General features: G+C 32.7%; 1 protein-coding gene across 2 annotated transcripts in view; it reads left to right on the top strand.

Annotated features, from left to right (window-relative positions):
- The window catches only part of ATP8A (ATPase phospholipid transporting 8A1), a 69,752-nt gene extending 46,710 nt beyond the window's left edge, over positions 1–23,042 (top strand). For both annotated transcript variants that reach the window (XM_075294126.1, XM_075294125.1), the window contains exon 2: positions 14,549–23,042. In XM_075294126.1, coding sequence (XP_075150241.1) covers positions 14,562–18,110 — 3,549 coding nt within the window. In that variant the 5' untranslated portion in view covers positions 14,549–14,561 and the 3' untranslated portion in view covers positions 18,111–23,042. The remainder of the gene's footprint in view (positions 1–14,548) is intronic.
- Positions 23,043–26,558: the final 3,516 nt, after the last annotated feature.

The raw sequence follows: 26,558 nt of genomic DNA, 5'->3' as shown, positions 1-26,558 counted from the left end.
GGGAATAGACAATTCATTTTCATAACACTCACTGAAAGAAGAGTTTGCTTTTTTGAGGAACGTAACTTTAGACAACCGAAGTTTTCTTTTAGCGCTTAAAATTTTTTCTTTAACCCTTGACAAGCAAACAATGATATTGAACAAATTTTGAACTTCGATTGGGATGTCCCAGTGACGAGGAATTCGGCGATGATGTGGAAGACATATCTGCAGTGATGGGGAGGAATTTGGAAGGAAGGGAGGAAGCCATAGATATCGGCCTCCTTGGTAACATACTGGTGGATAAGCACAAATAATTGTGCTTTATTATACTTTGGTTTTTTAGACCGCCAGTTAAAATGGAATAGGTTAAAAAAAAAACATTTTCGTGAATATGACGTGATTCACGCGAAGTCGTGAATGAAATTTAGACAAAATCTCGTGAATGTGCGTGAATGGGACTAAACAAGCGTGATTAAAAATCAAATTGTGTTCGTGATTGTGAGTGAGTAAAATTTCTCCGAAATCATGCTCACGATAAAAATTCACGATCCAACGCACGCTCACGATAAAATTCATGTTCACCACAAAATACACGTTCACGATAAAAATCACACTCACTGTAAAACAGAGACACAAAAAAATCACACTCACGAACAAATTCACGATTAAATTAAAGCTCACCGATTTCAATCACCTTCACGTATTATATCACGCTTAAAGGGTAATACGGTCAAAATTTGGTCAAGGGAAAACGCGTGTAAATCGGTGAAATCGTTTATTTAAAAAATCAAATTAAATTTCTTTTTCAAGTTCAATTAGTATAAAATTCAGGAAAAATATTCAGTTAGGCTTTCGCTTTTCCAAATCCGAATTGCCGGGCCTCACGCTTGACACCTGCCATCAGATTTTGTACAGCCACCTTGTCCATCTTCTTCGACGCAGAAAGCCAGTTTGCCTTGAACTGCTGCTCGTCCTTAGCAGTTTTTTTGTCTTCTTTAGGTTCCGCTTGACAATAGCCCAGTGTATCTCTCTGGCGTGTGGGGAGGGTTCTTGTCCTTGGGAACCACCTGCACGTTGTTGGCGGCGTACCACTCCATGGCCTTTTTACCGTAATGGCAAGATGCCAAATCCGGCCAAAACAGTACGGAACAACCGTGTTTCTTCAGGAAAGGCAGCAGACGTTTATTCAAACACTCTTTCACGTAAATTTCTTGGTTGACAGAAATTCACAAAATCTGATGGCAGGTGTCAAGCGTGAGGCCCGGCAATTCGGATTTGGAAAAGCGAAAGCCTAACTGAATATTTTTCCTGAATTTTATACTAATTGAACTTGAAAAAAAAAAATTTATTTGATTTTTTAAATAAACGATTTCACCGATTTACACGCGTTTTCCCTTGACCAAATTTTGACCGTATCACCCTTTAGAATGAAGAAGAATTTCGTTTGTCTAAAATTTTGTTCGTATCTAAAAGAAAATGTTTGGATAGCGGCAATCGCCGGACGCATTTGCATATAACATTCCTTGAGTTTGAACATTACTTCTGGTGGTCGTCCGATAACGAATAGTGCGAACAAAACGTGTGCATTGACGTGTTGATCTAGATGATTGACAGCAATATACGGTTGTGATTTTCTAATCGAATATAGTGCAATCCCACTATTACACTTGAACCAAATCACCAATATTTTTGTTTGCAAATAAATTCAAATGCAAAATCATTTGGTGCTTTCTATATAATATAATCTCACTGAAATAAATATTGTGGTAATCACAAGGATGGCATGTCTTTGAAATACGAATGCCATTTTTGAGTAGCATAGAAGACAAATATAAGTTTTAAAAGTAATTCAATACCCAAATAATTAAAGTACATACAAAATATTTGGAATTAGGTAATTTTGTTTTTCAATGCAGTTGTCAATGAAACAAATATCATGTAGCTGCCGTTTCAGTTTGACAAACATGGTAAGACATCGTATCAGCTACCCTGTAATTAAATCAGACCCGACTAACCTAATTGTACGCAATTATGCACGGCTTTAAATAGGTCAGTTTAATCACTCTAGTTTAATTCTACTTCGTATAACATTGTATATCGCAAAGCTTTCTTCATTAAATCCTTCATTGAATAATTCATGCATAAACTACATAAAAAGTCGCCAATAGATACCACCCTTTTAAGTGAAAAATGCAATATCTATACATCATTGACAGACAAAAAGTGTACACTTTTGTATCCACACATGTCCGATGTTTTGATGTCATTGAGTTTCTGCTGCTTTCATACGGGGTCTGCTAATAACTGCCGAGGGAATATATGTCTGTGTGTCCCATTTTATTGCGCACTTACAGAAAGTATTTATCCTTGAAACTAGTATCTTGAAAAGGTGGGGTTCTAATGGATATGTCCATATTTATGTCAATGTATATGCAAGGATATTTGCTGGAAGTTCAAGTCACCTAATGCAATAGTGGTAAGTAGTTTCGGTTCGGTTACAAAATAATGCATGGCATGGTTACATACAATACCATCTTGATTGCGTGGTTTGCTATATCTTAGATCCTATTCACCTGGATCATGATAGATATAAAGAATCGAATTTTCTGGTCAAGATAATAACAGTGTCTGATAAGATCAAGGCCTGAACATAGACAAAAAAGTGAATGAATGTGACACAACAAAGGGAGAACTGGGAAGGCATACAGATGTTGAGTACTATGCAGAAGGGCCATAGACTAGAGATGTGCACGTGACACGAAATTGTCGTGACTCACGAAAATTTTCGTGATTCGTGCGTGAGTCACGCTCATGACAACAGCGTGAGTGTGCGTGAGCGTGATTAACAAACCAAAATGTCGTGCGTGAGCGTGAGTCACGAAAATAATATCTTCGTGAGTGTGCGTGAGTAACGAATTACACTCACGAAAATATTTCTGCTCAACAACATAAAACGCATAAGAGTTAAATTCAATAACAATTTTAGTGAAACCTGGGATGTTAAGAGTTTAATAACACTCGATTTTAATAATGCTCATGTTTTCAGACACTTCGGTAAGGTAAATTAATCATAAAATTATTCGTGAGTCACGATATTTTTCGTGAATCACGATATTTTTCGTGAGTCACGGTATTTTTCGACGTTTTCGTGCGTGAGTGTGCGTGAGTACAAATTTTCTTTTCGTGAGTGTGCGTGAGCGTGAGTCCTACCAAAAAAGTTCGTGCGTGAGTGTGCGTGAGTATGATTTTTCAGTCGTGAGTGTGCGTGAGCGTGAGTAAAATATTACTCACGTGCATAGACTCTACCATAGACTCACAATGAACTTTTCGATATATGACAAAAGAATTAATTTATAATACATGTATGGAAAGGTAGTAAAATTTTCCTAATATTAAGAAAATCATTGTTTGTTTGTATGTTCCGGGTAAGCTCGGAAACGGTTGAACCGATGTATTTGAAACTTTCAGAGATCGTAAGGGGTGCTCATGTGGTGAAATTAGGGTAACTCATTTTTTGACACCTGGTCGCGGAGGGGGACCTCCCCTTTGTCCGACTTTTTGAAAATTGGACCAAAGTTGGCCGATTTGCTTGAAATTTTCACTGACGGTTGGGGTTGGCATCTAGACAAAGATCCGCTACTTTATTTTTCGATATTTCGTCGCGGAGTGGGACCTAACCTTTGTCCGACTTTTTTTAAAGCACAGTGAAAAAACTAAAATTCTCAAAATTACCTGAGATTTACAGAGAACATGTGGTGAGGTTATGCAATTAACCTGGCCGGGGGGACATCCCCCTTACCCGAATTTTTGAAACTTGGAACAAAATTATCCGATTTGCTTGAAATTTTCAGGGAAGGTTGAAGGAGGCGTCTAAACAAAAAAGGCTACTTTATTTTTCGATATTTGGTCGGGAGGGGGGACTTCTCCTTTGCTATTTTAAAGTACAGTGAAAATAAAACTAGAGCCCCCCGACTGAAATTTTACGGAAAACAGGGTGAGGTTATGAAATCTATATCAGGGTCCTGATTTTTTAATATTTGGCCGGGGAAAAATAAAAAGGCATAGGGAAACATCCGCTTCTCCTTAAGTACATACAGAAAAACAATTAAACTTTTGCAATTTACTTGAAATTTACAGAGGACGTGGGGAGAGGTTATGAAATTAATATTGGATACTTGATTTTGTGATATTTGGACGGGAAGAGGGGCCGCCACTTGCCCTGCTTTTTGCAAAATTTGGCTTTTAATTTGCTTGACATTTTCTGGAACGTTTACACAATATTCGCTACATCACTTTTCGATATTTGGTCGTAGAGGGAGACCTCCTCTAAAATGAAATCAATATGGTTTACTTGATTTTTGGGTATTTGGACGGGAACCTTCTCCTTGCCCCACACTATGAAACTTGAAGAAAAGTTTACAGATTTTCTTGGAATTTGCAGAGAAAGTGGCGTCCCTTTACTAAAAATAGAGCAAAATCTAACCTTCTCCGATTTAGAAGCGAAGGAAGGGTTCCCTTTTGCCCGATTTTTTGAAAATAAAAGTAGAAGATTGTCGATACATGGGAACTCGGTACATAATTTTATGATTTTTCCACAGGCTTCTGCCATTTACATGAAGTTGACTGGCAACGTAAAGGGTGCTTCATTTTCCGGTATATGTCTGGGAATGGCATGTTATCCGTGTCCAACACTTTAACAAATGTTAATATGGTCAATTTTAAAGTACTTTTACTTTTTCCGATTTATTGTATGGTATGTTGAGGAGTATATCTCCCCTTGACAAACCAGGCTTGAAATTCACAGGAAATGTAGAAGATTGTCCAACGATTTGAATACAGAACAATTAAAAACCAAAAAATTGGTTGAAAGGGAACACCCCCTACCCGACGTTTGTTAAGCCGGTCCGTTTTACATCTGCATAACCTCCCTATTTCTGTATATAAACGAATGATTTTTTGAAATTTGTGTGGAAACCATGGAGTGATTAATCAGTACTTCAGTTTTTGTGCCAGACTTCCCCTGACACCACTCTTTAAAGAATTGAAAAGATTTCAAAATTGCATAATCTTTTATATTAGGGCAATACTTGTATTGTTTTAGCCCACACTAAGCGAATAATGTTCGTACAGTTAACGAGTTTGATAATTAATCTTGAACCAACGAACACATTCGTTAATGCAACGATTGGCTTCTTTGTATTAGCGTAATTTTCATTGTATTAACGAACGTTAATATTATGAGTGTTTTTTTTTGCCCTCCACCATAGGATGGGGATGTACAAACTTTGTCATTCCGTTTCCTATTAAAACTACACTAACTTCCGAACGAATCAAGCTATTGGCTTAAAACTTGGTGCAAGTAGTTGTTATTGATGTACAGTGACAAACATAAGTATTGGCACACCGAACAATTTTGATAACAACCACATGTTAAAAGTGATAAAGCTATTTATAATAAAAAAATACATCGGATTGTAACTGCATTAACCATCTAGATTATTTTTTATTTTAACAATTTTTTGTTCTCTAACGTTTTAAATTATAAAAAATGTAAAAAAGAAAATTTTTTATGAACAAAATTATTGGCATAGGTTGTTCTAAATTAGGTTTTTGGTACATTTAGTACTTGGTGGGCATTCTTTTTTGTTTGATAACAGCATTAAACAGCCTAGACATTAAATGGACTATTTGTTTATGTTATATGTACCTATATTCCCCTATTTTTCCTTCAATGTTGCACCAAATTTCCTTAAAATCGGTTTAATAATAGCGACCGGATTACTGCGAACAACAAATACATGGACACCAAGGACTACACCGACTCAGGATGTGATTCTGAGTCTATCGGTATATATTTTACCAATACTTCTGGTAGACACATTTTTTGCCGATACTATGTGATTTAGGGTATAATGAAGTTCTGTGCCAATACTTATGTGTGTCACTGTAGGTCGGATGGTATTGTAATTATATATTACGTACATCGCCCATATTTATTTCATTCGATCCGTTACGTGATGAAAATTGTTATATGATTTCCAACAACCATGCAAAAATTGGTCCGTATCGATCCGTAATTATGTATAGCCTCCATATAATCCGATCTCCAGATTTGGCTTACCCGTCCTCTTGAAGGACCAAATTTCATCCGATCCGGTTGAAATTGCGTACTTCTATGGTCTCGAACAACAATGAAAAATAGGTCCATATTTGGCTTACCGAGCTTCCTGGACGTGCAAACTTCATCCGGCTTGCGGAACCTCTTGAAAGAGCAAATTTCATCCGATCCGTTTGAAATTTGGTACGTGCTGTTAGTACACCCAGAAAAAAGGGGCTCTAATGCCAACTGAACTTTATTTCAGTTCACGAAGATTAGTTGATTTTAGTTAAATTCTACTCAATATGAGTAAATGTTCCTTATTTGAATAATTTTTTGCTAACTTTAATGACGTGAACTAAAAATAAGAAAAAAGTTGTATACAAATATAGTGCACAATTTTACTAAAAAATAAATTAGTTCATATTTTCCTAAAATGGTAGAAGTTTGCTTAAATTTACTCAAATGAGTAAATTTGACTAAAATTGTGCCTGTCTTGAACTTCGTACAGCGCTAAAGACATTTTAACCATTTTTAAATCCAATTTTTTCTTTCAACATATGAAATTTTCTTAAACAACAGAAAAAAAATAATTATTTTTAAAAAAATTTCTTCAATTTCACAAAAAGTATTAACTTATTTATAACATGTTGCCATTAGAAAACTATTTTAGTTAAAATTTTCTAAAATAAACCTACATTTTCTTTCACGGTGGGTTCACTTTTTTTTGGGTGTATATGATCTCTAACAACCATGCAAAAATTGGTCGATATCGGTCCTTAGATATATATTGGCCCTTAAATATATATTTGGTACGTGGCCTCTTACAACCATGCTAAAATATCGGTTCATAATTATATCCCCAACTATAAACCGATCCCCAGATTTAATTTCGGGAACTTCCTGGCGACCCCCACTTTTGCATTCTGGAGGCTCATAAGTTTAGTGGTCTAGTGATGTCCGTCCGTCTGTTGAAATCACGTTAAATTCCTAACGCACACTCAAAACGAAGTGAACTCTCTATTTCACTAAAGCCCATTTTAACTTTATTTTAGTTCATGGAATTATTATATTTGGAGAAAGTTTCCTTCACTCTAATAATTTTTTGCGTACGTTAGTTAAATGAACTAAAAAACGGGGGAAAAATATACACAAATTAAGCATAAAGATTTACTAAATTCGAATTTCTCACAAAATAGTTCATTATTTCTTTATGTAGCTCCCACCTGATTCTCCTGATTTAGCTCTCAGAGACTTTTACTTGTTCCCAAATCTAAAAAATGGCTTGCTGGCAAGCGTTTTACCTCAAATGAAGATGCAATTACAGTTGTAAACCACTATTTTGAAGACCTTGAGGAAATCTATTTTAATCAAGGGATAGAAAAGCGTTGGACTAAGTGTATTGAAGTTTCAGGAGATTATATTGAAAAATAAAAATAAACCTCAAATCATCAAACTTTATTATTAAAATCCCCTTTGAACTTATTCGTATTTCTTTTCTAGTAAATGGAATTTTCAAGCATTTTTATGACGTATATTTCCATTATTGATATTAGGTAAAATCCCCTACTTCTCCCGGCCCAAGGACCTATAATTGGAATTGGGTTTCCCGTTAAAATATGTGTTTGCTTTAACAAACACATGTGTAGTTTGTATATATGATAAATAAAATAGTTCCTCGACCATTGGCGTGACTTGTCATCATCATAGGTACAAATTTCCACTAATTTATTATTCCTGAAGAAATTTTTTGTAATGTCTGCTACATTTAGCACTTTAATAAGCGACAGATTTTTATTGATAAATGACGTAGGCATAAATATATGTACGTTAAGAAAAACAATGTTGTGTCCATTGTGAGTTATACGCGAAGGTGGGACGAATATAGTAAACAATTTTTTTGTAATTACAAAGAGTATAACAAAGTAATGTTATATTAAAAATACATTAAGGAATTCTGAACAAGGAAAAGTAGAATTGACAAACAACTAGAAATGACAAATATTTAAACATTGTTTGTATCTTCGGAAATGATTGTACACTAAAGTTTACTTGGATCCAAAGAAAATTTATTATGAATGTTTTTCTTTCAGTATATACAATGCACTGAAGACTTGTAGTCTGTAGACGAGTATTTTCAACGTCAACTCTCATAAAAAATAAACGAAAATAACAGTTTCAAAGGGAGCAACTTAACGGCATTCAAAATGGAAAATGTTGATTTCATTACAATGCAATGAAATAATTCTTTCTTTTTGGAATAAAAAGAGTATTGAAAACTCATTGCTAATATATTTTAATTTTTGGGTTTTAACCGGTTTTTGTAAAATAAAAAAACACAAAAAACCGGGTTGTAAAAATTGGAATTTTCGGATGAATCGAAACAAAAAACCCGGTTATATTGACAACCTAATTCCGAGCCAATTCGGCTTTTTTAAAATAAGAACATTTTTTTTGGAACCTATCTAGCTTTAAATCTAGTGCCTATAAAATTAAAATTAGGATACATATCCCATTCATCAAATTTTCATTCTCTTTTTGCGATATATTTGCAATGCTCTTGATGTATAAATAGTAGTCAGTAATCACATTATGACAGATAATTTAATGAAAAAAATCTTAATTCAAAAATATTAAACCAATGATGCAAAATTGTATAAATAAGTATTCATTTATATTTGTAGCTTTTTATACCCTAAACCACATAGTGGTCAGGGTATAATAACTTTGATCACCCAAAAAATGTGCCTACCAGAAATATTGATTTTAGACCCCATAAAATATATACCGATCTACTCCGAATCACCTCCTGAGTCGATCTAGCGCTTGGTGTCCGTCCGTCTGTCCATGTATTTGTTGTTCACAGGATTCCGGTCGCAATTATTAACCGATTTAAATGAAATTTGGTACAGGGCGTTTTTTAGGCACAAGGACGAACGCTATTGAATTTGGAATCAAATTTAGATATAGCTCCCATAATATGTATCGCCCGATTTCGACAAATGGAGTCACGTTGCGATTTTTTAAAAACCGACGTCATCAAATTTTCCACATAGTAAACTTTTTCATCACCCTTTAAGTCTGCAAAATTTCATCGAAATCGGTTCAGATTAGATATAGCTCCCATATATATGTATCGCCCGATTTTCCCAAATTTGGCCATAAAAACCTTATTTATTAAGCGATCTTACTCAAACTTGGCTTACTCTTATCTTTTATGGTACTGACAATATGTGCTAAAAATCATCGAAATCGGTTCAGATTTAGATGTAGCTCCCAAGGCCGTATTCAGGGGGGGTGAGGGGGATCAAACCCCCCCGAAATGAATGAATATTTTTATATAAATAAATATATATTTTTAGCTGCATAGAAAAATCTTATCGAAGATGTTGAAGAAAAGCTGGAGGTTTTATTTTGAAAAACGCTTACCTATAAAACTTGCACAAATCATAGAATACTAGTTGAAAAGCCCGTCAAACGATGGTCGAGAAAACAAATTGGTTTTGTTCTCGCACCACAAATTTCATTTTTGGAAAATGTCTTTCTGCTTTTTATTTGTGTTTGTTGTTCTTTTTGTGAACATGACTCGCTTTGTTTGGCCATAGCAACAACAACGAAACAGCCAAAGACACATGTGATTGGCTGTTTCGCAGGTTCTTTCGCAAAACCTGCGAAAAGAACCTGCCTAATTCAGCGATGGAAGCACTTGGAGAGTGCAATAAAGAGATATTTCCAAACGTGCATATTCTTTTAAAAATTTTGGTCACTTTGCCAGTTACTCAGGGATGGAAAATACAATTTTTAAGAAAGTACAAAAAAGGTTTTTTTTTTTTGAGCGGAAAGGTACTTTTTACTAAATTTCAACAAAAATTTCACTGGAAAATTATTGTCAAGAGACTAAATTTTAAAGAAAATGAAATTTTGACAAAATTTTCTATATAAATAAAATTTTGCAAAAATTTTCTATAGAATAAAATTTTGCAAAAAAATCTGTAGAAAAAAAATGTTGCAAAAAAATTTTTTTTATAGAAATAAAATTTTGCAAAAATTTCCTATAGAAATAAAATTTGTACAAAATTTTCAATTGAAATAAAATTTTGACAAAATTTTCTATAAAAATAAAATTTTGCAAAAATTCTGTATAGAAATAAAATTTTGACAACATTTTCTACCGAAATAAAAAATCGATAATATACCCTGCCAACATTTTTTGAATTTGGGGGCGCTTCTGAGAATCCCCACTACGTCGAAAACAATCATATACGACATCAAAAACTCGTCGGAAAAGCGCCGTCACAATTGAGAAGTTGTACCAGCCAAGTTACTACGAAAAAGTTTCTCATCAGTGCAATTATTAGGTGCCTATTTAGATCAATTTCGAAGGACGCCAAAAAGAACCCCAGCAAACTATCAGAAAAAGTGCATTTTAAGGTAATTGTAGAAGAATCATTGTGGTCAAGTAAAACACGATTGTGTAGATGTTTATTGATTTGATTAAACATTTATAATTTCTTATAAAAATAACATTTTTCGGTTTATCTCATCACATTTAACATAATTTTTTGCATTAATAAAAGAATGATGCTGAGTTTTAAGTAGCAAGTTACATATTGCAGCGTCTATCAGCCAGTTTGTTTATTTTCGATGGAGACAGCGTGTCTGGAAAAATATTTGAAAAACGATCACTTTATTCTATTTAGAAAGTCGAAAATTGTTCACCTTTCACAATTTTAAGCGTAATATCTATGTTTTCAGAACTTTATTTTCGTTTTTATTTAAATAAAATAAAAAAAATTGCTCTTCTAACAGTAGTGATGGCAAAATACTTTCATGTACATTTTGTACTTTTTAATATGCTTACCCCATCACAGTTCGCGATGGTTGTGGTGACATTTACGAGTCTGTGGTAGCGATGAGGATGAAATGGAACATTGAAATGCTGGCAGGGATAGAATCGCATTCTTTTTTCGACTAAAACATTCTTGAAGTTCAATAAAATCCTGTTTTTGACTATGTCTTTTACAAAATCGAGATTTTCTTCCCACATGAACATGTCTATTTTGCCATATTTGTAAAGACTATTAGCAAATAAGGTTGATAAAGACTATTGTACCATAAATCTGATATCGACTCAAAAATGTCTACACAAAAGGTACTAAATCATTCGCGGGGGTACTACGGTACTGACCGGGGTGAAAAAGTATTGAAAAAAGTACTATAGTACTGCATTTTCCATCCCTGCACTTACTACGTACTCATCCGAACTTTCATTTTCAATAATGAAGAGATTAAAGACGTATCTTAGAAATTCGACTAGCGAGAGTAGACTCAATGGATTGGCATTAATATCGGTTCATCGCCGAATAAATGTGCCGACTGAAGAAGTAATTGATTTATTTGCTGCCCAAAAAGCCCGTCGGCTCAATAAAATTTTCTGCACATGAGATTATATGAATATTTTTTTTTTAAGTTGAACCTCTAATGCCCCATGTTTTAACTTGCTTATAAAATAATCAAGATTTATGGCACGAAAGCAAGAAAACGAAACAAGAAAAATCTATACGCAAAATCCTTTATATGCAGAAAAGTCCATTCTAGAGTTTTAACTATGTTTTGTTTTCATCTTATCAACTTTTGTTTTAGGCGTGTTTTACTACAAGTTCCCCATTTTAACGAAGACAGCTTAAAGGCGGGCTTGGGCAATATAGGGTTAATTTACTTTTGTTTCTTTTGATGTAGACTTTTGTTACTTTTGATGTAGGAAAACGTAAACAATTGTAAAATTATCCGATTTAACCCCAGCTCAAAAATTGAACAAAATGGGAAATCGAAAATCTACTTTTCCGAATTTAGCCGAACTCCAAAAAACTTCAAAAAATTCGGTATGTTGAAAAGTCAACATTTCCAAGACATTTTTAAGTCAAAAGTCGAAAAATATACGTTTTGAATCTGATTTGAACCACTAGTACGGACTATTAATCTAGGGAATGCCCCGAAAGCTGCCGAACCCATGTTTATTACACTATGGTAAAATTGACAATTATTTCCATTAGAGGTTTACGCGTGAGTGAAATTTCACTCACACTCACGCAAATTTACCAAGCAAAATGTTTATTCACGCAGGGTACGTGTGGTAGCCACTCACACTCACGCACATTCACGAAATGAAAACCAGTACTCACGCATGAACTTCTTCTAAAGACTCACGCACGAATCATGACAATTCACCTGATTCACGACATATTCACGAGACTCATGACATTTTTCCACCGGGAGTGAGCAAAGGTAATAAAATTCAAAAATAGAATATAATTTAACAGTTAAATTATTTCATTTAACATATGAGTAAGAATTAAATCTTGATTTTTTTTCGTGAGCGTGATTTTGCAAAAATTTTATTCACACACATTCACGGACCGATTTTATTTCCCACGCATGCTCAAGCACGACATATTTCTTTTAGTCCCATTCGCGCACATTCACGAGAGTTGCTTTCGATTTTGTTCACGACGCACGTGATTCACGCGTGTCACGATAATTTCGTGTCACGCGCACACCTCTACTTCAGATTTCGTTCACGATTCACGCGTGTAACGTCCACACCTTTATTTTCTATCTAGAGGTTTTCGCCGGGAACAGGATCCCAGAAATTGACGGGAGCCATATTTTCGCTCCCGCTTTTTCGGAAAAACGTGCGTGAATTCTCGGGATTTTTAATCAAAAATATTTGAATAATTATGAAATATGAAAATCATTTAAAATTATAAATTATTAAATTATTTATTATAATTATAGTTATAATAACTAATTTGATAATTCTAAATGATTTTGTTTTTCGAGTAATATTAAACACCAAGTTCCACAAAACTACACACAAAACCAATTTCTGATTCAATCACGAAAATGATAGTATCAATCACAGTTTTAATTAGCAATAAAAATATATTTGATGAAAAAATTAATTGATTTGATTTGAAAATTTCAATTATTTTTTTAATTGATTCAATTAAGAATTTAAATGATTTTGATTGCAAAAATCAATTAATTTTTTAATTGATTCAATCAAAAAATTAATTGATGCCGATTAGAAAATTCACTCAGTTTTTTAATTGATTCATTTAATTATTTAGTTAATTTTCAATCCCAATTTCCAATTAACTTTTTGATTAAATCAGTTAAACAATTAATTGAGTTTTGCAATCGATATCGATTACATTTTTTAATCAAGTTGTTAATTGGAACAATTAATTTTCACTCATTTTTTAACTAAATTTGTGTTCTTAATTTGATTAAAACAATAATAGTATAATCACGTTCTTAATTGACTTTGTGTTTTTATTTTGATTAAAAATGTAACTGTATCAATTAATTTGTTTATTAAAAATTAAAAAAATTTTATCATTTTTTAAATGACTTATTCTTCCGAATTTAATTAAAATGTTAAATTGTATAAATTAATTTTTTAATTAAACATTTTTAAACATGACCCTAATTGACTTAATTTTTCGTGTTGGAAAAGTTAATTGTATCAATTAATTTTTTTATGGCCCTAATTGAATTAATTTTTCTAGTTTGATTGAAAAGTTAATTATATCAATTTTTTTAATTAAATTTTTAATTAGAATTATTTCTGTGACATTTTTTTCTGTGTAACTTTCATGTCTTCACTACACTGACTTGGTTTCACGAGCTTGTTATCCAAATGCTTTTTTTTCTAATTGCCAAACAAATTTTTAATTCTAGAAAAAATCCATGTTAACCTAGGGCTCTTTTGAAATGCGTGAAAACTCTATATAGGATGAGACTGTCCTAAGCCTTGTAAAAAATTCTTTTATATTTCGATTTGGATAATTTATTGGCATGTAGAATCTTATGGTTTGATTTTCTGGCTGATATAAGATTTTCAAATAAACTAGGTTATATTAGTTAGGTTAAGTGCAGTTGCAGCTTGTTATTTCAAGCTCACTTAGACTATTCAGTCCATTGTGATACCATAGTGGTGAAAAAACGACATTGAGAGGTTTCTCCATTTCCAGGAATGTCTGTGAAAACCCCTATCTAATACCCAAACAAGTCTTCAGCGGATTTTTTTAATGGGAAGCTTTTAGCTAAAAACAACAAAATTATATAAAATGAAACCAAAACGTTGCTTGAATATGAAGGAAATTATACAATTTTACATGTACTGAAATTTAAAATAAAACAAAAACGTTGCTTGAATATGAAGCAATTTATACAATTTTAAGTGTACTGAAATTTAACATACATATGTTTCTTGTGTTTGTGCGACAGACCCAGAATATTGCATCATTTTGGAAAAAGTTGGACATTATGGGGTTAAAGAAAATTTTAAGAGTAGATAGCTAAAAAATACCAAATTGTATATTTAAAATACATTTCATTTTCTTTCTTATATTAATAATATTAGAAATATCCAATTCTAATTTATATTTTTTTATTTCGATACAGAAGCGATGTTATTATGGCCAACAACTACAATATATCAAACGGAAGCGGAAACGCCACTTCAAACCATGAACGACGGCAACCTATACATTTATGGTGGGGTCAGCGTTTGTGGCAAGAACTTCGCGGACGCATTCACATGCGTACACCACCAGCAACAACACCCGATGACGATATGAGAACACCTTCTGGATCAGGAGGTGTTGGTGGTGGCACAACACTGGATGATTCTGAAAAACGTGTCATCTTTATCGATCGTCCCCAAATACAGAAATTCTGCAACAATCATATATCAACAGCTAAATATAGTTTTATAAGTTTCCTACCATCGTTCCTATTTGAACAATTTCGTCGTTACTCGAATTGTTTCTTCTTACTTATTGCTCTGCTTCAACAAATACCCGACGTATCACCTACGGGGAGATACACAACACTGGTGCCCTTGATCTTCATATTGGCGGTGAGTGGCATCAAAGAAATTGTTGAAGATATTAAAAGGCATAGGGCGGATAATGAAATCAATCATCGTAGTGTGGAGAAATTAAAAGATGGAATATGGATGACAGTTAGATGGGAACAATTGGCGGTGGGCGATATAGTGAAGATTCCAAATAATACATTTTTCCCTGCTGATTTGATACTGCTTTCATCAAGTGAACCACAGGCTATGTGTTTCATAGAAACATCAAATCTGGATGGTGAAACCAATTTGAAAATCCGTCAAGGCGTACCAGCCACAGCACGTTTGTTGGAGACCAAAGACTTAGTGGAATTGGCTGGTGTAGTGGAATGCGAGTTACCCAATCGTTTGCTGTACGAATTCAATGGTGTTCTCAAGGAGCATGAAAAGCAGTCAGTTTCCCTGGGACCTGATCAAATTTTACAACGAGGAGCCGTTTTACGTAATACATCCTGGATTTTTGGCATGGTTGTATACACTGGGCATGACACAAAGCTTATGAAGAACTCCACATCAGCTCCCCTAAAAAGATCCACAGTTGATCGTTTAACCAATACTCAAATTCTAATGCTATTCATGATATTATTGGTATTATGTTTAACCAGCGGCATATTCAATTTTGTATGGACTCGCAAATACTTTGTTGCCGATTGGTATTTGGGCCTGGATGACTTCAAGAGCAAAAATTTTGGCTACAATCTATTAACGTTCTTCATTCTTTTCAACAATCTAATACCAATCTCATTGCAAGTTACTTTGGAGTTAGTACGATTTTTGCAAGCCCAATTTATCAATTGTGACTTATCAATGTATCATGTTGAGTCCAATACACCTGCTATGGCTCGCACCTCTAACCTCAATGAGGAACTTGGAATGGTGAAATATATATTTTCAGACAAAACTGGGACGTTGACGAGAAATGAAATGGTTTTTAAAAAATGTTCCATAGTGAGTGAGATATATCCCACAGAAAATACTCCTGAACAAAGTTTAGTGGTACAGCATTTGCTGAGTAAACACCAAAACGCTGGAATAATTAAAGAATTTTTGGTATTACTCTCGGTTTGTCATACAGTTATACCCGAAAAGAATCCAGATGGTTCCATAACATACCATGCTGCCAGTCCCGATGAACGAGCTCTTGTTGAAGGGGCCAAACAATACGGTTATGTTTTTGATACCCGTACCCCACACTATGTGGAAATTAATGCTCTGGGTACTCGAGAACGCTATGAGATCTTGAATGTCTTGGAATTTACCTCAACACGCAAACGTATGTCAGTTATTTGTAAAACGCCCGATGGAAAAATCAAACTTTATTGCAAAGGCGCTGATTCCGTGATATATGAACGTCTATCACAAGATGGCAAATCGTTTAGCGATATAACGCTCAATCACTTGGAAGAATTTGCGGCCGAAGGTTTACGTACTTTGTGCTGCGCTGTAGCCACTATTCGTCAAGATGTCTATGATGATTGGCAAACAACGTATCACAAAGCTTCGACCACACTCAATGACCGCGAAAGAAAAATGGAAGAAGCAGCCAACTTGATTGAGAACAATTTGCATCTATTGGGGGCTACTGCCATTGAAGATAAACTACAAGAAGGTGTACCTGAAACAATAGCATCGTTGCTGGAAGCTGGAATCTACATATGGGTGTTGACCGGTGATAAGCAAGAAACAGCCATAAATATTGGTCATTCATGTCGTTTGATTTCGACTTCAATGGACATCGTTATTTTGAACGAAGAGAGCCTCGATGCTACACGTGAGGTTATACACCGTCATTCCAGTGAGTTGCAGACTTCGATAAATAAAAATTGCAATGTAGCTTTGATTATAGATGGTAAGACATTAAAATACGCCTTAAGTTGTGACCTAAGAAGAGAATTTCAAGAACTGTGTACCAGTTGTCGTGTTGTGGTTTGTTGTCGAGTTTCGCCAATACAGAAGGCCGAGGTAGTAGAGCTCATTACTACAACAACTAACTCGGTTACTCTAGCCATCGGCGATGGAGCCAATGATGTGGCAATGATTCAAAAGGCTAATGTAGGTGTGGGCATTTCGGGTGTCGAGGGTCTACAAGCAGCCTGTGCTTCTGACTATTCCATAGCCCAGTTTCGTTACTTGAAGCGACTTTTACTGGTACATGGAGCTTGGAATTATAGACGCATAACCAAATTAATTTTATATTCATTTTATAAGAATGTATGTCTCTATGTCATAGAATTATGGTTTGCCATCTACTCTGGCTGGTCGGGTCAAATATTATTCGAGAGATGGACAATAGGTTTATATAATGTGGTATTTACAGCCTTGCCACCCTTTGCTATTGGCATTTTTGAAAAAGTTTGTTCTGCAGAGACAATGTTAAAGTATCCTCTTCTATACAAACCTTCACAGAATGCCAAACTATTTAATGTACAAGTATTCTGGGTGTGGATAAGTAATGCCCTTTTACATTCGATCATACTCTTTTGGCTACCTCTGGGGGCCATTGGCACTGAAACATTATGGTCCAGCGGAAGAACATCAGATTATCTACTGCTAGGCAACCACGTCTACACTTATGTAGTCGTTACGGTTTGCTTGAAAGCTGGTCTTTCAACAAATTCGTGGACTTGGTTAACACATGCCTCCATATGGGGTTCCATAGGGCTATGGTTCCTTTTTATATGTATCTATTCCAATTTTTGGCCCCTATTTCCAGTGGCTGCCAATTTCTTGGGTATGGAAAGAATGATATTTACCACACCAATCTTCTGGTTTGGTCTACTTCTTGTGCCCATTACCACATTGTTAGTTGATGTTATATTTAAGCTTGTACAAAATACGGTATTCAAATCTCTAACAGAGGCTGTTCGCGAATCTGAGATACGTCAACATGATCCCGATGATGTTATGAACGAAACACGTTCATCGTTTACAGAGACTGCTCGCCTGTTAAGAAGCGTTTTCATAAGACGTGCAAACACTCGAGTTGATACGGATGTTGAATTGTCACATGGCTACGCATTCTCTCAGGAAGAAGGTGGAGCAGTTTCACAATCGGTTATTATACGTTCTTATGATACAAATTTGCAAAAACCTAGTGGTAACTAGAATCGTAAACAGTATTGGGCAAGACAAAGATTTTAATATAATAAAAATAAAACAAAAAACTAAAACAAATGACAACCAACACACCACCAACAACAGCATAAATTAAAATTGTATGATATATTTATTTTCAACAAAATATAAATTTGTGTACTATAATATATGTAGCTATCTGTTGTCATGTTTTGTTTTCTTATTGAAATAATATCTCATCAATTTATGGAGGTAGCAATTGCACTCATCGTGTACAAAAAACAAAAGATGTATGTTCAACATCGTTAAAACCCCAATAGGCCAAATGTACTTAAAACGTCGGATGTATTACAATTTACCTTCATGATTGTTGTAGATTCTTTTTATACATACTATATATAATGTAGATAAAAAACTGTCATAGAACAATTTAAACTAATCTAGGAAATACACATATTCTAAAATCGAAATACTCTACCAAATACATATGAATGCACATAACTATATTTATGTACTAAAACAATTGATTTAATTCTTTATGCATTATGTTATTGGTAGTCGTAGTAAATACGATATTGCACTAATGTGTGTACATACAATTTATATAGGGTAGAAAATTTGACAGAATATAACTTTATTCCACACATCTTGCATACTGATGTAAGTCTCTACACTGGAATATGTAATCTCTCCAAAAATTCGTTTCATGATTTCATATATTGCTATTTTCATGTCTGGCTAGAAAAAAACATCACAGCACTGACATTCTAATGAAGACCCGGAACTGATTACAAACGGAAAACAAGTAAAATTCGTTTGTGAATGGGTTCAAAACCCTAACTATAAATGTAATTATTTAGGAAATACTTGAAGTGATTTCTCATTTGAATTATTTTTTTTTTACGTCTAACCGCACTGTACACCACACATTCTTGACACCTGTCAAAAAGTTAGTTGTTCTGACGCACACACGTGAGAACTTTTTTCGGACATCTGATCGAACAATGTAAACAGCTGTTTTTTTCTGCAATGCATTCTATATGCAAGCAAAATCTTATTCATAAAAGTTAACGTACGCTTTAACCCTACTATTACCATACAAATTCCTTCGATAAACTGACTTTAAATTAATATGAATATGGGCATAAACCTATTTCGCCGGTAAATTTTTAGAAGTTTTTTTTTGTGCTCGATAAAATGTCCAATGTATATATAAAACACAAAGTTCCAAAATCTGTTATTTATTTGTGTTAAAAATCTTCTAACTTTGCATATGATAGTTGTACACTTGTCCCTCACGGTAAAAATGTTCGTCTTCATTTTTTAGATCTGTGAAGGTGTAAAATGTAGTCCACAACACCTCTTAAGTGTGACACCTCACGAAAGCGATAAATGTATGAACCATAGGGCAGTCATTCGGGATTGATTTTTAAAAATCTCGGGATCCCGGATTTTTTTTAGAATCCCGAAATTCTGGAGATTCTTTAAATATTGTGAGTAATAACAAAATATTGAGAGTAATAACAACCTACAGCACCAAAAAAATATAGCAAATTATGCCAATTTGGCTTAATTCAATTTTATTAACAAAATAACGAAAAAAAAAATTACAGCCCTAGTGTGCCAGAACAGGTACGAATATATTCTTTGAAATATCTTCACAAACGCTTTTTAACTCAGATATGATAAGTATGTGAAAAATAAAAGTGCAACACACTTATTTTCTAAATATTTCTTGTGAAGGAATGTCAATTGTTTTTCCTATATATTGCATTTGTGCGAAAGCAAATTTAATTTCATTTTAAAATGCATAATGTTGTCTATTCATATAATGGCACTTCTTCTCATGAACCCATCTTCAAAATACAGCTTCTTCTTTTCTTCAAAACACAGCTTGCAATTCAAGTCCGATATAAGATATGGCTACCATATTTATAAATTGCTGAGTAAACAATTGGGGGAGCTGATTTGATATGGTTAGATCTGAGCCAAAATATGTTTAGATCTGAACAGATTCGAAAAATTGTTATATCTTTTCAGATCTAAATACTAAAAACATTGATCTGATCCGAAAAATGGTAATATCTGGTCAGATCTCAATACTATAGAATTGGATCTGATCAGATCTCAAAAATGAGACACATCTAATTTGATAAAATTGTATTCTTCGAGATTTTTGAGCAGCATGGCATACCCACTCGTAATAAAAGCCTATAATTTGTACGTAAATGGGATCGTTTTAATTAATATAACAAAAAAAACACATATTTAAAAAGAAAAACGAAATTCATTTTTTAATCTATCTAGTATACTAAATATTGCTTTCAGTTTAGCAGTTGGCTGCTACTTTTTATTTCGCCCAATGGCTGCGCTTTCTCAATTTCACGTCTTTTTTGCGGGTCCCATTCTCGTAATTTGGCAACTGCCATGGAAAAATCTGTGGAAGAATATCCATTTAAAATATATTTGAAACAAAATATCCTATATCCATTACCACTATTATTCGGGCTTTTTAATCAAACTAGAAACATTAAGTGAATGAATATTTTTTTTAATTGAAAAATTAACTAACTTTTTAATCAAACTCGAAAGACTAGGATTTTTTAATCAAAAATTTATTTGAAACAATACATTTTTAATCAAACTAAAATTGTTATATCAGGTTTGAGGTTATTATCATTTTTATAAATTTCATTTTTTTTCTGCCCAAACAATGAGTACACCGTTCCAAGAAGTTCTTACTATACCATATTTATAGTTCCTAGGTCTCTTAATTTTTATAATTTACGCTATTTTAATGCACGTATTGGTATTTGAAACCTCGCTTGGAAATGAAAGTAAATACTATTAAAACAGATTCACAATCATTTTATAAACTATAAACACCCTTTTTGTTAAATGCTATATGTCACTGATCCGTAAAAGAAAAACATGTGTTTTTGTTTGTATAATACATTTTATACCAATAATTTATATGTCACTGATCCGTAAAAGAAAAAACATGTGTTTTTGTTTGTATAACACATTTTATACCAATAATTTAATATTCATATACGTGCATATAATTTCACTGTAAAAAAATTTTTTTAGCATGCGTATATATGAATGGAAAACCATACCATCCTTTTTTATTTTAAAAAATATTTTTTGACAACTTAAATTGTTCATTTTCGAAAAACCTTTTCAAAGTGGAATAAACGCAATGCGTTTAGAAATATACATATGAACAATAAAGTTAAGTTGTTATGAGAACACACTTTTATTCTACCCTTATTCACAAATAAATTAAATTATTCGTAAAATACAATAAAAATAATGCCAAAAATAAATAAATTAGTTCTGTACGAAAAACCATATACAAAAAAATGATTATATTGAATTTTTGTCTTGTACAACACTGTGAATACGGTTCTGTTACTCAATCTGTGACTTCATTTACGAATGAAAAATAATTATTTAAAGAAAACTACCAATCAAATGATATATATCCAGCACCCTCCAAAAAAAAACAAACAAACAAAACACAAAAAACGAATGCAATGAATATTTTAAAGGCCAAAGATGCACATAATTTCTATATACCCTTTACAAGAAAATCTCTTTTCATTATAACTTGAAAAAATAAGATCCCAATTATTTAAAGCAAAATAATGTAATACACAGTTTTTTGTCACTTTCTAAATTATGAAATTAAATATAAAAAAGTGCAAATTCTATGTTGTTGTCAATATTGTATGGTATAAGAATAAAAACAAACAAAAAATGTAAGAAAAAATCTCATGAAAAATATTATTTAAAAACTTACCTTTTTGTATACTTAAGCAAAAATAAATCCCATCACATATATATATGCTATATAAAATTATATAATAAAAGAGGATTAGTCAAAATGTAACGTAAAGTAAGATGGAGAAACTTTAACATTATTGTTAATGCTCTAAAATTCTCCAAATGAAATATGTTGAAACTAGTCAATAAGTTTTTGATCATAATACTGATTTTTTTAATTTATTTATACATGATAAATGTACTACTAAAAGTTAATTTTTAATTCCAAATACTTATTCCAAAAAAAGAAATGTAATGTATATTGATTTATTTTCAAGAAATTAGCTATTCCTTATTTTATACTAAAACATAAATATTGTTTATCATAACATAGGTGTAAATGCCTACCTTTTTAAATATATACATACTTTTAGTCTTTGGTTATATAATACTTTACGCTACACTTCGACCAATTCATTTTTATTTGGAAAAAGCAAGAAAATAGGATATAAATTTACTTAATTTAATATAAGAAAAATATGAAAAATCTCCTAAAAAAACATGCAACTCTATTCTATGTGTCTTAACATTGTTTGTAAGTGTTATAAACAAATTTTAATATATATAAAAATACTATGATATATACCCAAAATCCTCTCCCCGCAATTATTTGTACAATCGAAAAATCTAACAAAATCCATTAAAATAAATAGAAAGTAGGACTTTTCTTATGTATCGAATATCGATATAAGATTTTTCGATATACATATAAGCAAAAAAAAGTTTTGCAAGGCATGTGGCAAATAAAAGGAATCCTTTAAATTATCAATAATAATGTGGTAGGGGGATATTCAGGAGATACTTTTTTCCTGTTTTCTACATGAATCAAACAACATATATTTTCGAATCGTGAACACTACTTTATACATAGATATATACAAATGTTTTGTTTTTTCTTCTAGTTTTGTTATATACATTTTTGTTTTATTTAATATATAATATAAGTATTGAGATAAGGAGTTCCCAATTTAAGTTAATGTAATAATAAAAAACACGTATGAATGTAATGATGATCTTCTATGTTGATTTTAAGCATTTTTTTATTTTAATTATATACATATTCGAATGTAATATATTCTATTATATTACAAAATAAAAGAAATCGATTGCTTTTTTGTTAACTGTAACATTTAATTACTTGCTTTTTACATAATGTATAATGGTTCATAACAAATATTCTGCATTCAGCATGTGTCGATTAAATTAATATAAAAATAGACATTGAACCATTTTTTATTATTTTGAATTAATAAAATTGTCCCCAATGCTGAAGCAATTGCAGAATGAGTTTATGAACCTCCAAAGTTTTTGCGAGGTAAGTACCACAAAAAGGAAGCCAACATTGAAATTATGAGATAATTGTTCCTCTATGTTTTAAAATTGTCGAGAGTATATTCTGGAATGTCACATTTCTCAGCCGCATCCCATTCTCTTTAATCTTAATTAAAAAAATTAAATTAAGAAAAACTTTAATCTGAATAAGTTTTCAATTGATTTAAAAACTTGAAAAAAGATTGATTTATACCCATGTTCTCATCCATCAAGCGAATGTGAATAAATTCTTGGTGTACCACTCTCCATATTCATGAATTATCCATCGGGGACGGATGTATTTCTGGGTAGAAAAAGTACCCAGTTAAAGAATTTGAAAGGTTTTATTTATAATACCCGAGTTTTATTCGGGTATGTCCTGGATTTCACTTCAAATAGATTTCATCTTTCACTTTGATTTCCCCCCAACATTTTTTGCTTGTTCTTGGTTTCCCGTGAAACAAGATTTTTCGAAATCGAAAAATGAAAGTGTGCAAATCATATATAATTTGCAGAGGAAAATGTAAACATATAATCACATATGTGGCATAAGTTTGTGGCAAATTGTTAAGGAAATGCAATGAAACTCATGTTATGCAATCTAACGAAAAACTACTGAATTGTAAAATACTTATAAAAGTCATGAAATCGTTCTTACATATTTGGCAAATTATCTTTTGTTTACTATTGTAAGAGTTCAGAGCCAAACTCCAAATTTGGGGAACAAGGACTGCAAGCAAAACATTTAATCGCTAAAGTGAAAACTAAATCAGTAAGAAAAATGAATGAAATTATACGTATTTGTTGCAAATTTTATTATAACTTGATGGGGAAAAGCCCAAAGCAAATTTTCACAAAGTTTGTATTTTTTTATTTTTTATTTTTATTATTTTTTTATTATTTTCATCTATGGATTAAACCCTTACGGACTAACAGTAATATATTACATTATATACATATCGTTTGTTAATATATCAAGTATTTAATAATAATGTTATCTTTTTCTTTACATTGTATTTCTCTTCTGACAAATCAAGATAATAATAAAATTTATTGAATTCTTTACAAAGACGGCGAAGTGGATCTTTGTTTTCAAAGTTCGTTCGAAAGTATTCAATGTGGAGCAGTTCAAAGTTGCGGGTAGGTCTAAAGGGTACATTGAATGATATGCTGTTAATAAGGAAGTCAGATTTAAATCATCCGTTAATTAAATCAACCATAAAACAGATATTCAGCATGGTACGTCTACTTTTCAGTGTAGGTAATTTGATGAGCGATAGTCTTTCTTTGTAAGACGGCAAGGTTTGAGGTGTCCAGTTATTCCGACGTAAACAAAACAGTAAAAATTGTTTCTGAACAGATTCAATACGATTGCAATGAATTTGGTACTGTGGGTCCCAAATTACAGATCCATATTCCAGGATAGGACGCACAAGTGAAGTATATAAGTTTCTTATAACAAATGGGTCAGAAAATTCCTTACTCCAGCGTTTGACAAATCCAAATGATCCATAGGCCTTATTTACAGTCATAGAAATGTGAGATCTAAAATTTAGCCTGCGATCCAAAAGTATTCCAAGATCTTTAAAGGATTCAACAGTTTCAAGCGTTGTGCCATTCAAGTTATAATTCGTGTCGATATAATTTAATCTATAAAAAGAGATATGCTTGCATTTCCTTATGTTCAGTTCCATCATATTTGATGAGCACCATCTGTACATGCTATTCAGATCAGATTGGAGTAAGGATTGGTCATCACTATTCCGAATAACCTTTATAATTTTAACATCGTCAGCATACATGAGAGTGTAACCATATTTAATGGCTGATGGAAGGTCATTTATAAATAAGCAGAACAATAGAGGGCCAAGATGACTGCCTTGTGGAACACCAGAAGGCACATGTATTGATTTTGAAGTAATGTTATCAAATACTACAAATTGTGTACGATTCTTTAGATAACTTTCAAACCAGGATACCATTAATTCACTGAAGCCCATGTGATGCAGTTTGTACAGTAAAAGTGAATGGTTTACTTTGTCAAACGCCTTACTAAAATCAGTATAAATGACATCAGTCTGTAAACGATCTCTAAAGCCTTCATTAACCATTGTAGTCAATTCCAAGATATTTGTTATGGTCGAACAAGATTTACGGAAGCCGTGTTGTTTAGGCGATAGAAGAGAGGAGTCTTGATGATTCAAAATATCAGAAATAATTTTCTCCAACAGTTTTGGAATAGCACTTAATTTAGCAATGCCTCTATAATTCGTAATATCTGACTTGCTTCCATTTTTAAATAGCGGAATGATAAATGAATTCTTCCACAACGTAGGAAAGTGACCTGTGCGCAAAGATTCATTAAACAGAAATGAAAGAGCAGTCGAAAGAGAGTATTCCTTAAAATGGGTTATTAAAGAAAAGTAATCGTGAAAAAATTACGTTTTTATTAGCGGCTAAACTCGAGCTTAATACCCACCTTTTAGAAAAAAATATTGAAATTCGCACTAAAATCTATTACAAATGTAATTTATGAATTTTCATCGTCTTAAAATCCAAAATTATTTTGTATTTTATGATTCTATGTATAAATAAAAACAAATAATTTTGTGAAGCATACATTATATCTCCCGAAGGCGACAACGCAGTTTATTATAATTTACTGACGTGCGACGCTTTGCAGAAGTTAAGAAGCCCAATCATTTATAGCAATTCTGTGATCAAAAATATTGTTTTAATTTGTCTTATCTGGTTCAAAAATTATAATTCTTTGATGTAAATGTTATTATAACTTGATGGGGAATAGCCCAAAGCAACTTTTCATAATTTTTATATTCTTTAAAATAAATTATTAAAGAAAAGTAATCGTGAAAATATGGCGATTTTAGCGGCTAAACTCGAACTGAATACCAACCTTATGAGGGGAAAAGTAGCTTACAGAAAAACCCCTACAGGAAATATTCCCCGCAACCCTTTCATGCGAAACCCAGAACATACCCGAATATGTTCGAGAGTGTGCGTGGGTAAAAGTTAATTTTTTAATAATGCTCACGATTTTATTCATTCTCATGTTTTAAACAGTTTCACCAAATAAACTACTCTGTCAATCTACCACATTACTTTTGTTGTTTTTCACTATTATTTGCACTCCACGGTTTCTAAAAAGGTAGATTTCAAACGTGGCATACGACTCAATGGTGAGACACGATAATTTTAATAAGTTAGGCAAATTTTCGTGAGTCCCCAGAGTTTACGTAAGTCACGATATTTCTGTACGATAGCGTTTTCATTAGCATTAATAATATATTCCATTGGTGAGTGTGTCTTTAAAAATTTTGT

Source organism: Haematobia irritans, chromosome 2 (assembly GCF_050003625.1).
Source record: "Haematobia irritans isolate KBUSLIRL chromosome 2, ASM5000362v1, whole genome shotgun sequence".
Taxonomy (NCBI): Eukaryota; Metazoa; Arthropoda; class Insecta; order Diptera; family Muscidae; genus Haematobia; species Haematobia irritans.
Note: the sequence above shows the minus strand (reverse complement) of the source record. Positions and strands in the feature narration are given on the sequence as shown.